The sequence below is a fragment of the Guillardia theta genome (genome assembly GCF_000315625.1).
Source record: "Guillardia theta CCMP2712 unplaced genomic scaffold GUITHscaffold_8, whole genome shotgun sequence".
Lineage (NCBI taxonomy): Eukaryota > Cryptophyceae > Pyrenomonadales > Geminigeraceae > Guillardia > Guillardia theta.
In genome coordinates, this window is record NW_005434666.1 from 163,515 (window position 1) to 179,028 (window position 15,514).

At 50.5% G+C, this 15,514-nt stretch overlaps 8 protein-coding genes and 1 non-coding gene across 9 annotated transcripts in view; 5 read left to right on the forward strand and 4 right to left on the reverse strand.

Annotated features, from left to right (window-relative positions):
* The window catches only part of GUITHDRAFT_161191 (hypothetical protein), a gene marked incomplete at its 5' end in the record, with an annotated part of 3,300 nt that extends 2,547 nt beyond the window's left edge, over positions 1–753 (reverse strand). The window contains 6 exons of the mRNA XM_005839368.1: positions 45–80; positions 208–255; positions 313–356; positions 442–486; positions 532–573; positions 630–753. Coding sequence (XP_005839425.1) covers positions 45–80; positions 208–255; positions 313–356; positions 442–486; positions 532–573; positions 630–753 — 339 coding nt within the window. The remainder of the gene's footprint in view (positions 1–44; positions 81–207; positions 256–312; positions 357–441; positions 487–531; positions 574–629) is intronic.
* A 1,342-nt stretch (positions 754–2,095) lies between these two features.
* Positions 2,096–2,467, forward strand: GUITHDRAFT_150555 (hypothetical protein; the record flags this gene model as incomplete). The annotated part of the gene is made up of 3 exons (XM_005839369.1): positions 2,096–2,139; positions 2,200–2,276; positions 2,330–2,467. Coding segments are annotated over 3 exons (192 nt in total), but the record flags the coding sequence as incomplete, so codon positions are not given.
* A 119-nt stretch (positions 2,468–2,586) lies between these two features.
* Positions 2,587–3,301, reverse strand: GUITHDRAFT_150556 (hypothetical protein). Its single transcript, XM_005839370.1, has 2 exons — positions 2,902–3,301; positions 2,587–2,846 (listed from the first exon to the last, which is right to left on the reverse strand). Exons 1-2 carry the CDS (start codon positions 3,280–3,282, stop codon positions 2,643–2,645), a joined length of 585 nt encoding a protein of 194 aa, XP_005839427.1. The 5' UTR covers positions 3,283–3,301; the 3' UTR covers positions 2,587–2,642.
* Positions 3,302–4,325: 1,024 nt separating this feature from the next.
* Positions 4,326–5,397, forward strand: GUITHDRAFT_101619 (hypothetical protein; the record flags this gene model as incomplete). The annotated part of the gene is made up of 6 exons (XM_005839371.1): positions 4,326–4,391; positions 4,608–4,823; positions 4,873–4,979; positions 5,025–5,055; positions 5,114–5,172; positions 5,223–5,397. 6 exons carry the CDS (start codon positions 4,326–4,328, stop codon positions 5,395–5,397), a joined length of 654 nt encoding a protein of 217 aa, XP_005839428.1.
* Positions 5,398–5,493: 96 nt separating this feature from the next.
* GUITHDRAFT_101620 (hypothetical protein) lies at positions 5,494–6,626 on the reverse strand (the record flags this gene model as incomplete). The annotated part of the gene is made up of 8 exons (XM_005839372.1): positions 5,494–5,525; positions 5,580–5,653; positions 5,704–5,755; positions 5,807–5,936; positions 5,987–6,135; positions 6,192–6,350; positions 6,396–6,464; positions 6,509–6,626. The coding sequence occupies 8 exons, from the start codon at positions 6,624–6,626 to the stop codon at positions 5,494–5,496; spliced, it is 783 nt and encodes a 260-aa protein (XP_005839429.1).
* Positions 6,627–8,650: 2,024 nt separating this feature from the next.
* On the forward strand, positions 8,651–10,141 carry GUITHDRAFT_101621 (hypothetical protein; the record flags this gene model as incomplete). The annotated part of the gene is made up of 8 exons (XM_005839373.1): positions 8,651–8,654; positions 8,777–8,817; positions 8,868–9,182; positions 9,233–9,427; positions 9,474–9,701; positions 9,750–9,926; positions 9,975–10,052; positions 10,103–10,141. 8 exons carry the CDS (start codon positions 8,651–8,653, stop codon positions 10,139–10,141), a joined length of 1,077 nt encoding a protein of 358 aa, XP_005839430.1.
* A 198-nt stretch (positions 10,142–10,339) lies between these two features.
* On the reverse strand, positions 10,340–10,699 carry GUITHDRAFT_133539 (hypothetical protein; the record flags this gene model as incomplete). Its single annotated transcript, XM_005839374.1, has 1 exon — positions 10,340–10,699. One exon carries the CDS (start codon positions 10,697–10,699, stop codon positions 10,340–10,342), a length of 360 nt encoding a protein of 119 aa, XP_005839431.1.
* A 1,291-nt stretch (positions 10,700–11,990) lies between these two features.
* Positions 11,991–12,063, forward strand: GUITHDRAFT_t18. Its single transcript has one exon. It is a non-coding gene; the product is annotated as a tRNA-Phe (tRNA).
* Positions 12,064–13,172: 1,109 nt separating this feature from the next.
* The window catches only part of GUITHDRAFT_133540 (hypothetical protein), a gene marked incomplete at both ends in the record, with an annotated part of 2,995 nt that continues 653 nt past the window's right edge, over positions 13,173–15,514 (forward strand). Inside the window, 5 exons of the mRNA XM_005839375.1 lie at positions 13,173–14,217; positions 14,427–14,461; positions 14,683–14,745; positions 15,052–15,123; positions 15,299–15,343. Of these exons, the coding sequence (XP_005839432.1) occupies positions 13,173–14,217; positions 14,427–14,461; positions 14,683–14,745; positions 15,052–15,123; positions 15,299–15,343 (1,260 nt within the window). The remainder of the gene's footprint in view (positions 14,218–14,426; positions 14,462–14,682; positions 14,746–15,051; positions 15,124–15,298; positions 15,344–15,514) is intronic.

Below are 15,514 nucleotides of genomic sequence, written 5' to 3' on the forward strand. Positions count from 1 at the left end.
CTCCCTCCCTCCCTCCCTCCCTCCACACGATCAATGTCTCCCACCTCGGTAGTCCACGGGTAAGTCCAGTCATAGTTGTCCTTGCACAGAGTCAGTCACGCCAACACCGCAGGAGCTGCGTCACAAGATACGCCAGAGCGATCCGAGAGTACTGTTGCGATCACGACATGTCAGGTGTCAAACTCAAACGCGTCCGCCGCATCTCACGTTGGAAACCGCCTCGAAGCTCATCCCCAGCCATCGTTCGCCCATGTCCTGTAGTTCAGCTTCAACGGGAGGAACATCGAAGAGAGAAGAGGGTCACAGTGCAACCTGATACGCACAAGAGCCGCACGTTGCTAACGCATTCTCGTAGCCTTCGACAGAGAAGTCGACAGAGTAAAAGCATCGGTTTGTCCGCTGGACGAGAATGGTCAATGTCATTTCTTTCTGGGATCGCACCCTTCACGTTGGCAAGATCGGACAGGAACTTGGTGCTTCCTTCACCTGTACGACATCTCAGACTTTCTCCATACAGGCTTTCGCGCTGACCTCTGTCGCTCCCTATCTCTATGAAACACCCATCATCGAGCTCTGTTATAATGTCAATTCTTACGTGCTGGCCGCGTTCAAGAATGGCAGCCTTCCACCTCCTGCTAGTTCCTCGAGCATGACGTAAGCTGATGCTCCTGCTTCGCTCGGCTGAGGGATCCCGCAGCACGACAGCCAAAGAATCAAGCATGCGGCACGGAAGGGCTGGAGTCTACATGCCATGACGTTACGATGATTCCTGGGCATAAAACGTGGAGAAGGAACATCTAACAGTTGTCTTGTCTCACCTTGTGACTGTCAGAGCTGGATGAGGCCAACATCTGCCATCTTCTTCGCTCATCGGTCTTCGTTCAGCCATGGGACTATCCTAAGCCGGTTCCCCGACAATGGTTTCAATGTTACAGATCTGTTACGACGCACCGTGACCAGTGATCGGCGACCGTATCAGTGAAGTATCGGACCGTGACGGCGGCAGTCGCCCGGCCAGTACGGTCCGTGACGGTACCCGGGCCGCGGCCCGTCCCGGGCAGCGGCAGGCCTCAGTGCCAGTTGTTGCAGGCTGCCCGGCGGTGACTCGCCGGCGCCTCGTTGGGCCGCCCGTGACGGCGGCCCAGTGGTCCCGGCGGCCCGGCCCTCGGCCCTCACTGTGCCAGGCCCGCGGGGCCCGGCCGGGGGCACACTGGCAGGCCAGCGGATCAGTCACGGCGGACCGTCAGGATTCGAGTCGCAAGGATCACGGTCCGATCACGGTCCGAGTCACACCCCGGGGACCGTATCATGCCTCAGTGCGACAGTGGCTTGAGTAGTAAACTCAGGTCCAAGTTCCTACTTAACTTTCCGGAGTCCCCGGCAATTGAGCCCGCCGGCATGTTCGGCCAGGCCCGGCACTGCCGCGGCAACTTCACTGACCCGGGTCTGAACTTCCGAAGTGACAGGCTGGTGAGTGCAGCGGCTTGTTCTAAATCGGGAAGAGAAGGATTGGGGGCAGCAGGTTGACAGTCAGAGACAATTAGAGAGACTCTTCTGCCCTAGTAGGTCCGCCACCCCTCACGGAGACCCAGACCAGTCGAACATGGTGAGCATGCCGCGCCTGAGACGAGAGAGGAGGGGCGGGAAGAGGAGGAGGAGGGGAAGGAGGGAGTCAGCCTGACTCTGATCGCTAGAGGGATCTAGAGTTATATTTGAATGGGGAGGTCGGCAGTGGCGGCATCTGAACGAAAGGAGGGCAACATGCAGTGCGGGGAGTAAGGAAAGGCACTGCGTTGCGGATGCGGGGGAGTAGGTTCTAGTGACTGAGGGTGAGGTGAAGAGGGGGAGTAGCCTTGAGAGGGGGATAGAATACACAGATTCTTCATACAACAACTGAACCATTTCACTGTTGAACCTTTTTTTTCATTCGCCCTGACATTTGCTGCAGTTTGCTTTGGTGAGTTGCGTGTATTTCAACAAGGGTCTTCTTTGCTGCTTTCGGCTTTCCACTGTTTCAAGATGATGATAGATCATCCAAAGATCATCAAGGATTTATTTAAACGTTTTCTTGTCTGACAATCATGTTTCCTCGCAGCTGAAACAGTATCACGGCGATGGAACTTGCAATGCCCTGCCCAAGTATAGCAATGTGAACCCCTTACCAAATACAAGATTGTAACAAGACATATTTGTTTGCAGGTGGGAGCCGTCGTTCAATGCCGTAGATGGAAGTACTTCAGATGACTGCACCACCTTCCCTGATTACGGTGAACCAGGTAGGTTCACTCTACAGACTTGAAAGTTGTCATTCATGCTTGTTTGCTTTCAGGACTGGGTTACGGCGCTAAGTTTGGAAGTGGCGAGCACGGCAGCCCTCTTCCTCCCTACGCAACCTCATAAGCAAGAATGGTGGTTGAAGTTGTGAATTTAGATGAAAATCGATTTCAAGTAATGAAGAAATTGGACCACATTGGATCAGGAATAGTCCAGCGTTTTGTTGAGAGATCAAGTGTGCTGGGAGAAGTAACTATCACTGTGTGAGATCATACACATCAGCACACATCGAAGATCGATAATTCTCAAGAGAAAAATTCAAATTTCATTTACAAAACAAAATCAATTCATCAGAAGAACAACTATTATTAACTTGCAGCAAGGGCATCCACGACGCTGCTGAATCCAGCCCCAGTTGTCCCCCAAACGATCGAGAAAGGTAAGCCAACAAGGAAGCACGACCAGAAGTACGCGCCAACTGGATATTTGTCCCCTGGGAAGCGGACGAGGCTCAAACCGTAGTTCTTCACACCCAGAGGAATGGGTGCGACTCGAATCGCACACATGGTCTGATGGGGTTTGACATGTGAGAAACTACTACAACATTCATGCAGTCTCATATACCTGGAAGGGTTTCTTCTTCAGCACGCCCAGATATTGCTCCAAAACCGACGGCATGCTCCAATTCTTGCCGAAGATTCTTCCAATCGAAAGCGCACAAATGCATCCTGCTGTCTTTCCAACAAGGCTTCCGAGTGTACCCCAAATCGGACCGAACACACATCCTCCGCAAACTTCCAACGGCGTGACGGGAAACGCTAAAGTGGTCCAGCACGTTAAGAAGACTATAAAACCTACGTAACCTAGAGGGTGCGATTCGAAATAGTTGAAGATCGCAACTAACAATTGTGTCTTACTGAACTGTGACCAATCTGCGCCATCTGCAGTTGTGTTGCTTGGACTGAGAGTGGGTATGTGGTTGATGGGAGCTGAATGCTCGACCGACATGGCTTTCATTGGTAAATCTGCAAGAGATAATCAGCATATTCAAGGTCATGGATCAGTTTCTTTTGGCCACTACTTCAAACCAGATACATGTGCACATTTGACAGAATATTCTCGATAAAAACTCTGCATCGCATCAAGGGTGAATAAAACGGATGTGAAGGCTTTTCTCAGTTGATAATTGGATGACGTTCTACTGACGAAACATGGGCTACAATTAGAAAAATCTTGCTTGATGATCAAACCCCAACCTTTTTACATGCCTACTTGCAATGGCTATGCTGGGATCATTCCATATCCTAAAATCGGGAGGAAACCATACTTACAGATTCGACCTCTACATTTTAGCCTCTGTAGAAAACCAATGAGCAAATGCTAGCATAGTACATAACCTTCCTCATTCTGAATTTCATGTTTCATAGCGTTTGCCTCTTACTATTCCACGATCACTTATTCAGGTTCTCCTATCTTGCAGCCTTATGCCAAAACATGCCATTGCATGCTCCGCAATTCCTTCTATCTCTAACCATGTATGTCCCTTACCGTGGTGTATCGGTGGGTGGGTGGTTCGGAACGGGGGTTATAGAAGCTTTGATTTTAAAGGGTAGGGTCATCACCTCCACCCCAGTAATCTCACGGTTCTAAAGGCAAAGGGACCCTACTACAGCATTGCGTTTTCTGCATGGCGAGGAATGAGGGGTAGGTGAAAGAGGAAGGGGTGACATTCCTACCCCCACCCATTAGTTTTGCCCCCTTTTTTTCTTATTAGGGTACGGGTAGGGAGCACCCCCAGTCAAATAGACCCCGCTATATTACCTAAAAACCACCCCTCCTTCAATATCATCTAGCAGACTGCTAGCAGTCAGGAATCGGTTTAGCAATTTTAGCCTGCCTGGTACCCCACCCCTTCATAAGTGGTCGAAAGTACCGGACATGACTCAACATGAACTGCAGTTTATTTTAAGATTAGCTCAATCAATTGAAACCAAGAAAAAAAGGATTCAGCTCGTAGAATTGTCAACAGGGTCCCCGATGGTTGACGAGCGATGAAGTACGAGGAGTTCCAGTCGGCGGCCATGGCTTTCATGGCAGAGGCGAACGATCACGGTCAGGTGAGGATAATCTATACATTCGACTCAATCACGGGATATGGAGGGAGAAAAGGTAGAAGAAAGTGCTAGGCAGCACGTGGTGAACAATCATGAATGGTTTTTGTGTTCATGCTACTGGGGATTGAGAGAGCATCGGGATATTTTGCCTTACTTAAGCATGAGATCATGATAAAATCATGTTTGTGCTGTTTTTTTAATTTTTTTTTTTTGGTGTAGGAGTGGAAGTGGGTCCCAAACCACCCCAGACCGCTTCAAAATGTTGGAGCAGACGATAGAGGATATCTTGCCCTAGAAGAAGTTTATAGAGAGCCTCTGGAAATTGACAGCACAGAGAACAGAAATGAATTGGACGACGAAGATTCTTGCACTTTTATTGACCCGTCTGTCATCAAATCGGAAACAGCGCAGCCGAATATGTACAGGTACCATGTGGTAAATTTCCTTGCTGTGTATCAAAACGAGTCCAAATGGTTTCCTACAGGTATATGTGGAAGCATATCAGTGTCCTGTTCTCTTTCTGCAGGGAAAGAGCATCGACGGACGATTATTGGACACTGAGTACATCTGGCGGGACTGCTGTGGATCAATGTGAGTGGACCACTTTGTACTTCCAAGTGAGGTTGGACACACCAGGAACCACGAACAAAGCTGGCTTACTGACTCGGTGAAGCCTGACTCACTCTGTGTATTTAATTGCCTTTTCATGATTTCTTTTCATACAGTGCTTACCGACACCCGAAGAGCATCCCGTTACGGGCGAGCCGTTCCATTTTGTTCATCCGTAAGCGAAATCTATTGCATGATCCACCATGGTGATGGAGAAAAACCCAGCTGCAGAAGCAAAGATTTCATGGACGCGATCATGCAAGCTTTCCTCCCATCCGTGCAAGAGCCTTGCACGCAATCCAACCTCAGATACTTCAAGCTCTGGCTGAGCGTCTACGGGCAAGCAGTTGGGTTGAGGCTCCCGCTCGCATTACACAGCTCCAACCCACATCCAACCTAGAATGTTTGCTGATTGATTGATTCATTGATTAAAGATTCCCTCAATGTCTTATGCGACATGACAAAACTGAGACTGCAATCGACATAACCGCACAGTCTAGACGGTAGATTTGAAGTTGGTTGGCCTTCCTAAGCAAGGGTATTACAAGTCATCAGGGGTACCCTCTAGCGGCAGCATCGCACCTGTTCGGATAATGCAGGCAAACACGATGGCAGCAATCTCCAGCACAATGGGCAAGAAGCAGACAACAGCAACCCTATCATGACTGGTCATGAAAGTTGCCTTGGCTCACATCAGAAAGCTTACGGTGCACCGGCCTTGTTGAGGAAGTTCATCACACATTCCTTTCCTGTGATACCTGAACGAGCATGATCGTCACGAATCAAGGAAATAGATTGTGATTTCTCACAAGTGGACTTGGACGTGTCACAAGCGTAGTCGCCCGTACAACAGCTCGTCTGTGCAGCAGTGGCTGTCGATGTGCGAACGCACCCAGTATCAAAGCTGCAAAGTGGAATGTTGTAGGTGATGTTTGAGTTCTGTTGAAATGTAAGATTATCTCTTCTCTTGTTCGAGAGCAAATCATTACGTCTGTCGTTTGGCCTTCATAGCAAGCAGGTGGAATTAATACATCCAAAGCCTTCCAGTCGAATTCAGTGTAATGATCTCTCAAGACGCCCAGCACAGGTCCCTGGATCTGGGCAGAATTGCCGCTGGAAATCGCAGCTGCAGCTGCACCTGTTGTGGCAAAGATTAGTCATACAGAAGGTTTGTAGCAATCGGTATCGTCTCACCGAATCCAATCTGAAGGATGATCATAAGAAGCACGAGGCAAATATACAAGTAGAGAATCATCGGTCGCTCTCTGATCGCTCCCACACAGCCAAGGATCGAAATGAAGAATGTGAAAACCCCGACGACCACCAATCCGATCGCAGGTGAGGCGAAGACAACTGTTGGGATGGAAGCACGGCCTGGAGAAGTCGTGCAGGTACAACCTGCAGTCTCAGGATCTTTCACACACTGACTCTTGCAGTAATCATTCACGGAAGTTCCAAAACTGTTGGCTGAGCAAACATCAGCACAAATCAAGATGAATGAACGCTCTCACCGTAGGTCAAGGAAACCGCACCAACACCAATGAAGATGAAAGAGAACAAGAGTATCAACATGTTGAGAACGAGAAGTCCTCGACGAGACGTCTTGTACTCACAGCAGAGGTTCGCCATGTTATCTAGCGGGATCTAACGAACCGAAACTACTTGTTTGGAGGTCTTAAGACAAACTGTTCAGGCGGTGAGGTCGTGAGCAGACAACAGACACGAGTATCTGAGAAGGATGGTAGGGTGGAGGAAGCGAAGGGGGAGGAGCAATGAGAGACGGAGACAAAGGAGAAGCGGACGGAGGGAAGGGGAGGGAGAGCGAGAGTGGGGGAAGAAGGAGAGGTGTGCCCTCTAGGCGATCTGGAAGAAAATTTGGTCATTGGGGGGTAGGGGTACCCCTTAACACCTCCACCGTACTAGGGTATGTGTGGGGTAGGGATAATACACATTGCGGTTCATGTGGTGGGGGTAGTGTGTTTTCAGTAAAAAATACCGGTGTTTACTATTCCAATTGACAATTTCAGGGGGTAGGGTATAAAGTATCCAAGGTAGGGGTGATGAACTATGGGTACGGTAGTGGCCAATGTAGAGGTAGGGGTACTGGAACTGGGCAGGACGGGGTGGTAGCGATGGGTGTAGCGAAATTCATTAATTGAATTTTATCCAATTCGACAAATACTCTTAAAGACATTCGCGAAATATTGCAGTAAACTATATAATTTTCATTATGAAAGTGACAATAGAATATAAATATTCTCATAGATTCGCTCCCCAAGTTAAGGCTGCCTGACGGTTTCGTCATCCCAATCCGCCTGTACCCTCTACCCCTACCCCGAAAATAAGAAGTACCCATCCTTTCTTATAACCCCATTGTTTCCTAAGAATCCCCTCTTAGAGAACCGGGTCCTTTTACTTATTCTCTTACGACCGGCCAAACTACCCCTTAGTCCGAAGAGTAGTACCCACCCCGGTGAAGCGCTACACTACCAGAAGAAATTCTACATATATATATATCGACACAAATACATTCACATCTTGGGAAAATATTGTACCAAAAGCCACCTATTAGTCCTAAAATAATTTTTTGACGTCATATACAGTACGATTTAATATTATTTATAACTTGTGGTACAGATACCAAAAACTATATTTTATACACACCGCAGGGTGTGGTGGTCCGTACTGAACGATCATAGGAGAGTCTGGAGGTAAATTGAAATATTTACATGTATATTTGAAATTTTGATGACAAGATATTATTTGTAGAAGCAAGACATGCCTTTACTTCACAAAAAGAAAACCCTAGACTTGAGCAAAATTGTCGATAACTTGAGGGGTGGGGTAGTAAAAAACAATCTCCGTTCCACCCTCAGGGCAGAGGAGCATTGCCGCCGCCGCGTCCCGCTCGTGACGTTCTTGACGGTGTGACCTCCCCCTCCCTCTCCTCCTCCTCCTCCTCCTCCGACTTTCCTTTCATCCGTCATTCTTTCTCCACCCTCCTCGCCCAACATGGTCATATCCTGCTTTCTGAGTCTGTCTGATCCCACACTTCCAATGCCATCAATGCACGCACTGTCGCCCTTCCACACGCGGTTTCCCTCATTTTCCTCTCCTCCTCTTTCCACCTTCCTCGGCCCCGTCAGAGCATGAGCATCTCTGCAAATTCAATCCACTTTTCGTTGGATTTCCTGTTCGCTGTGAATTGCCCTTCCGTGCATTCATCGAATGTTTTTAAGCCCCTTGGCCCTTCCCGCCTGCTACATGACCACCTCCGCACTGTTTATGTTCTTGCTCTGCCGTTTTTTTTGTGGACGTGATAGCAACACTGTTGCAATTTTTTTATTGCATATGTGGGTTGACTACCTTTCTATGCTGTGTGTTATCACAAAGGTGATTCGTGGGAAATTAGTGGCCCGTACGGCAGAGTCGTGCCCTCAGTCCATGCTCGCAATCCTGATTTGTATTTTTCTGTACAGGGTCAAATCGTTGAAATCTAAACCAGTCAATTCATCAAGGGAAGCCTCCAGCGTTCCCTGGGACTCTCGGCCTCCCTCTTTCTAGACCAAGCTCCTTCTCACCAACTTAGCCTCAACTTTTCCTAATCCTCGACTCTCCTCCACGTCCGCCTTGATCCCCGTCCACGAACCATAATGAGTGCGCTCCCTCCCCCCTCCGCCCCGTTCCCCTTCCTTCAACTATCAATTCTCCCCTCCTTACTTCCCTCAAAACCTTCTCTCCTTCCTCCCCTAACCTTTCCCCAAATCTTGCACCTGCAGGTGCAGGAGTTAAGAGGTCTCATGACGAGGCAGAAGAACAGGTTGATTACACAGATACTTGATTTGCTCCAAGTGACTGGATGTGTCGCAGGATGTCCTGGCCAAGAGACAGGTCACTGGCGATGGGATCTCGAGCGGAGATGAGACGCAAATGGCGCTCAAGATTCTGATTGGGAACAAATCTGCTGGCAGCGTGATTGGCAAAGCTGGAGCAACCATCAACAGCATCAAGGATACCTCAGGCGCTAAAGTCAAAGTCTCTAGCAACTCAGAAACATTCCCTGGAACGGCTGACCGCATCGTCTTAATTTCTGGAAAAGTTGAAACTGTGCTCTCCGCCGCCAAAATGGTCATCTCAGAGATGTACAGAGATCCCAATTCGGGTCGGGTTCCCGACGACGTCAACGTAATGCATGTTTCATTTGTCCTGGCTTGCATGTAATTCCTGTTCGGCAGGCGGTGATGACAGTCTCGATAGTGATCCCTGCTGCGGCATGCGGACTTGTGATTGGCAAGGGCGGCGAGAAGATCAATTCTTTGAGAGAAGAAACTCAAGCAAAGATTCAATTGCAAGCCAAGGACAAGGTTGCCATTCCAGGACTGAATGAGAGGATCGTCACGATCCAAGGAACGCTCCCACAGGCTCAGACGGTTTGTGCATGCAGTGTGCGGTGATAAATCTGATCTGGATTCGCAGGCAGTCGAAAAGATAGTTCATCTGATACATGAGGATGGGAACATTCGTTACGAGAACCTTGGAACAAATTACGGAATGTCGGGGATGATGGGGAAAGGGCTTGGACAGGGCTACGGGATGGGAATGATGCCCATGCAAGGTGCTGCGGCAATGTACGGTGGAATGCAAATGCCGATGGGCATGGACATGGCTTCGCAAGGCATGGGAATGGCTCCTGGAATGCCTGGGGTTTGTTTTTTGATATTTTGCAGCCTTGGTGTCTGAAACAGTTGTCAGGTTGTGCCAGGACAGGAATACTGGGGAATGAGTCAGCATGGTCTTGGAACTGACATGCACACCGTCCTCAAGCTTTCGATCACCGATGATGCCGTTGGGCCTCTTCTTGGAAAGGGAGGCTGCAACCTCAAGGAATACATCAGCGTCTCAGGAGCCAACATCAAGGTTTCTCAAAGGGTCAGTCCTTGGAATCGTGTGCATTGAGTGTCCTCATTCTACGTGCAGGGCGACACCATTCCGGGCACCAACAACAGGTACATCACTATCCAAGGTACTGCAGCTGCGGTACAGTATGCTCAACTGGTGAGTCATCCCTTCGACCTGGATGATTTGGTGCTAACCTGAAAGACAAGCTTGTTCTGCAGAAAGCTCCTAACGCAACGCCTGTTTAATTTTTCAACGTTTTTGCTTTGAGGTCAGGCTCTGCAAGATACCGATGAACTACGAGAGTGGGCCATGATGGTCCTGAACATTTGGATTTCAGCGTTTCAATAAATTACACGAAAATGTTTTTTCTTCTATCCTACACAGGCAAGGCTGGAGCGCACCATGATCAACGATCAGTTCTGCACTTTTGGCCCGATCGCCTGTCAGTTGATTGCTGCATTGCTGGTTCCATCGAGGATTTTGCTCCGGCGAAAAATATTGGCGGTTGCGAACGGCCGACGCTCATCCCAATGCACCGACTTGCATCCACGCAGCGACTCCATAGGCTTGGCCTTGCTCATGTAGGAAGGCTTGTGGCAATGGCGGTACGCCTCCACCGTGGAGTATGGATGGCGATCATCCCACGACACGTAGTAGGAGTCCTTTGAGTGAGTTCCACTGCGTGAGTCGTTGGAAATGAATCTTGCCCAAGCTCTGAGGTGTGCAGTGCGGCTGCAGTTGATTTGGAAAACCTGGTAGAGAGCAATCAATATTTGCAACAGACTAAGATTGCTCATAGTCATGGTCATAGACCTGATACGATACTATTATTTCCCTTGCGCTTCTGACTTGCTCTCAGGCCCTATGCCAACATCCGGCTAGATCCCATCGCGGATCTTCATACTTCTTCCTTTTCTCCCCTCACACTCCATCGGTTCACTTTATCTTTTGCATCTTCTCAGTGTAATGAGCTCAACTATCTGATCCACTACAGTACTACACACAAACAGCCGTGGCAAGATCCTCATTGTTGCTGCGTTAACTACAGATATCAAAATTCGTCCCACTCTGAGTTCGTCTGAATCCTGATGCAGTATTCAAACCCTCCCTCACATCCATGTCTTATTCTCTATGAAATTATCTCAAATTCTGCTAGCTATCTTGCTCTCGTCATTTGCTTCCTTTTGATCTTTTTGCATTTTCCTTGCGTTCTGCTCGACTCGACACCCTCCCTCCTCCCACTCCTCATCAGCCTTTCTTTACACGTCCAATTTGAACAGCTTGCACTTCCCTTCGGTCCTGTACTCAGATCCTGTCTTGTCTTGTCTCCGTCTCGCTCCTCTCTCTCTCTCTTCAGTCCTCTCCTCCTTACCTTGAGATTCATTCCAGCAACAGCTACTCCCGCCATTCGTACAGAGGCCGCGATTGATTGTGGGAGAGTTGTTCGGCAGGCAGGGGTGGATACTTTGCAGGGTCCTGCAGGACCGGTGTAATTTACTGAAAAAAATAGGGTAATAATAGGAATATGAGTCAGTTGGGGGGTACTACACAAGTGCGAGGGGTCCAGGTGCTCCAACAGAATCGATCCCCACCCATGCTCTCCTTCGATCTCATTACCCCCATCGTTCCCTGTAAATGTACCGGTACTATTGAGACAAATGAAGGCCCCACCCCCCAATCTCGAGGAATTTTTTTTTTCAAAACGTCCTGGTTGCGACTCCCCGTTTCCCTAACCCCTACCCCCCTCTTTTACCATTTATGACCCCACATTCCCCACCCAGAGAATCGAACACACCCACTACCCCTGTTTCTTGTACATCCTTTGCCCCCTACGCTGCAACAAGAGTTTTTTGGTCCTAGGAACTTGTCATAGTTTCATATGACTACCTATGACACAGATGTTGTACACGAGCTTGCACGACAGGGTGGGTGGTAGTATCTGAGGAATCCATTCTTTCTATTGAAAGGTCACACGATGGACCCAGTCCTAGAACATCAATTCTTGGTGAAAGGGTGGGGTAGACTACCCCAGGCATCCATCCGACCTGTGTACTATATATACCGGAGGTTTCCTTGTGGAGCCATGGGGTCCTTGGGTTTGTGGCGCAGTTGGGAGCGCGTTAGACTGAAGATCTAAAGGTCCTGTGTTCGATCCACGGCGAGCCCAGAAGCTGAATATGGCTTCTGCAACCAAAGTGGGACCCCTTGCTTTTTAACCGGACGGGCTCAGCTGCCTCAGATCTGCTCTGCCTCCTGTTACCTTTTTGATTGGTGGTTGGATCTACTCTGCCTCCTGTTTTCCGTTAGTAGCCTGTACAACGAAAAGGTTCTTGTAAGTGATGGAAGAGGACAAGACAAAAGACAGGAAGTTTATCTTTTGTCAGCACAAGTACCTAGAACCAGATACATCTTGTAGGATTCAGGCCCACTCAGAAAACTTGTGACCGTGCCGCCCCGGTAGCCGCCCGGAGTCTGCGCGGCCGGGCTCGCGGGGCCCCGGCGTCAGACCAGGCCGGGCTTGAAGACCGACAGTGACTGGCCGCACTGCGGCAGTGTTGGCTGTGGTATGCCGGGTACTGAGCGGGCTCAGTACCACGCCGTGACGGCCCCAGCCCGCGGCCGCGTGGAGCCTGATCTTGAGCCGCGCCGGGCCCGCCGGCCCGGCGGGCCGGCGGGCCGGATCATGATCGGATCATGATCGGACGGACGGAGGCTGCCAGCCGGGCCTGACGGTCACTGAGTCAGTGAGTCACGGTGGCACCGTAAGTTTGACTAGGCCAATCAAACGGCAGGTCGTGGTGGCTGCGGCATGCCGCAGCAGCAGTAGAAGGCAGGCTGAAGGGAAACACGCGGCGGCGATGACGCTCAGCGGTAGGCTGACGTGCTCGCATAAGTAAATCAGCTAGTGGAGAAGATGAGCCTAGATGTGAAGATGAACTTGAAGAGGAAGCTGAAGGCATGAAGTGGTAGGGAAGAATGATGATTTTCGACTCGATTTGTAGTTTGTCATCTGTACATGTTCATGTGTCTGAGATGGTGAAGCATCACGATGTAACATGGACTTGGATGCATGTTGTTCATGTCTGATTGTCTTGGTTCAACAATACCTTTTGTAGATGTTCCTCCAGTTGCACTGTTCAGTCTAAAGAAATGCTCGTGTTTCAGGAGAACGTTTCGTTTCAACTTCCATCTCCGAACGAGGTCGGATGAGCTTACCAAGTGAAAACAACCCCTCGTAGCACACCCAGCAGCAGACGAGTTCAACGCTGACCAGCTATGGCGCGGGTCAAGGGGAGCATGAAGCAAGGGTTGCACAGAGACTGTGCAAGCCTTGCCCTGATCTACTTGCTCCTGATCGTCTTATCGTGCATCACCTACAGGCCAACGTTGGCAGTCCAATGCTGGACTCCTGGGGATGAAGCTAACAGGCCTTACTGCAAGGAGCACTGCTGCTCCAACGTCTGCATGAATGCGACAGACTTGGCAGAATGCAAGAAAATCAATCTTACATCCCTGTCCGTCTCCACGCTTCCCCCCTTGTGGGGATGCAACTCATTGGTAAGGAAGTGGTGTATCTGTTTCTTTGAGGACGGCATGTGCAATGGAACGACGGTGGACAACATCGTCAACGACACAGATGTCACCAGCTTTCCGCAGGAGTCTCAGTACGTCAACCGGACTACTCTCTTACTTATCTGCCTTCCGCTCGTCTTTGCTATCTTCATGTTTGCGTGCGGAGTGGTGTGCTCGACTGGAAAGTGCAGGCAGTGCATGGGAGATCTGATCTGGAAGATCAAGCCGCTGAAACCCAAGACGCAGGAGGAGGAGGAGGAGGACGATGACGACGACGACGACGGCGGCGGCGATGGAGAGGACGGCGAGGAGGGCAACGAGATGGAGAGAGCAAGAGCTAAGGCGAAGACGCTGGGGGAGTGGACGCTGGATATCATCGTGCTGCAGGCTCGCAACCTCCCTCGCAGCGACATCCCTATCGTCGACAAGTACCTGGTGGGGCTCGCGGACCCTTACGCCCTCATCGGCGTGAGAAACAAGAGAAGAGAGAGAAAGACCCCCTACGTGCCCGAGCATCGCACCTCCACCAAGAAGAGCACGCTGAACCCGAGCTGGAACGAGCAGTTCCGCGTGCAGTTCTCCGGGACCAAGGACGATGTCTCTGTACAGGTGTGGGACTGGGATAAGTGGAAATACGACGACTACATCGGGGAGGCGCTGATCCCGACGGGCCCGCTGGTGCAGGCGTTCAAGCCTGGCAATACTGCGTTTGCTGATGCGCAATGGTTCGAGCTGTATGATAAGAACGGTGAGATGTGAGGAGGAGGAGGAGGAGGAGGAGGAGGAGGAGGAGGAGGGAAGAAAAAGGAATGATGATGAGGTGGGAGCTGAACACGAGAGGGGAGGGATAGGGGGAAGTTTTTCAAGTGGAAAAGGAAGGGAGGGAGGTCATAGAGCGTGGGAGGAGGAAGTGTCAGGAGGAGAAGAGGAGGGGAGGAATCGTAATTCAGAGTGCAGGTCATGTCGTTACTGCCGGGAAAAAGGGCAAAGAGGTGAATTTACGAATCATTTCTTCCTGCTCCTGCTCCTGCTCCTGCTCCTGCTCCTGCTCCTGCTCCTGCTCCTGCTCCTGCTCCTGCTCCTGCTCCTGCTCCTGCTCCTGCTCCTGCTCCTGCTTGTCTTCCCACTCTTGCCCTCCGCTCTCGTCCTACTCCTAGATCCTCTTCTTCCTCCTCCTTCAAACATGCTGGCCTATCAAGCTGACCGCCAGCAGCTGGACATGCCAGCAGCTGTAGAGCTTCAGTTCAAGCTTGACAAGACCTACGATCCTGTCGAGGTGAAAGTCTTCCTGCTCTCCTGCTCCTTTGTCTTACTCCTGCTCCCTCTCCTCCCTCTCCTCCCTCTCCTCCTGCTCCTCCTGCTCCTCCCGCTCCTCCCGCTCCTCCTGCTCCTCCTACTCCTCCTCCTGGTTGCCGCATCCTGCTCCAACCTCTCCCTTTCAATTCATGACTACAAAGATTTCTCCTCCCCTCCATCCTCTCCCTTCCATTCAGTTCCCCACCCCCACCCCCCGCTTCTCCTTCTCCGTCTTTCTCTCACCCCCCTTTCCTCCCTCCTCCTCCATTACTGACGTGGTTGACAGGCTCTTGGCGACATGAAAAGAGCCATGGAAGTGATTAGGGCGACAGCTCAAGAAGAAAAACTCCAAAAAAGGGTAACGTCTGCTCTTCTCTTCTCTTCTCTGCTCTGCTCTGCTCTGCTCTGCTCTGCTCTGCTCTGCTCTGCTCTGCTCTGCTCTTCCCTCCCCTCTGCTCTGCTATCTCCTCGCCTCCCCTCCCTTACTCTGTTCCCTCCCTCTCCTCGCTTTCTCTTCCTGACTTTCTTGTCAGCGAGCGGAGCAGGAGGCGATCAAACTCAAGAAGAAGCGCGAGCAAGTGAAGGCTGAACTCCGACTAGACATCAGGAAAGTTTCCTCCTCCTCCTTTTCCTCGTCGTCGTCCTCCCCTCCTTCTCCTCCTCTTCCTCGTCCTCCCCCTCCTCCTCCTCCTCTCCTCGTCTCCTACTTCCTTCCCCCTCCCTTCCTCCTCCTCCTCCTCTCCTCCCTA

Excerpts from the sequence above, each read along its gene's own strand:
- GUITHDRAFT_150556 (XM_005839370.1), bottom strand. The coding sequence starts at position 3,282 with ATGTCGGTCGAGCATTCAGCTCCCATCAACCACATACCCACTCTCAGT. Across the intron at positions 2,847-2,901 it reads TGCTGAAGAAGAAACCCTTC|CAGACCATGTGTGCGATTCG; the intron begins CAGGTATATGAG and ends GTCAAACCCCAT.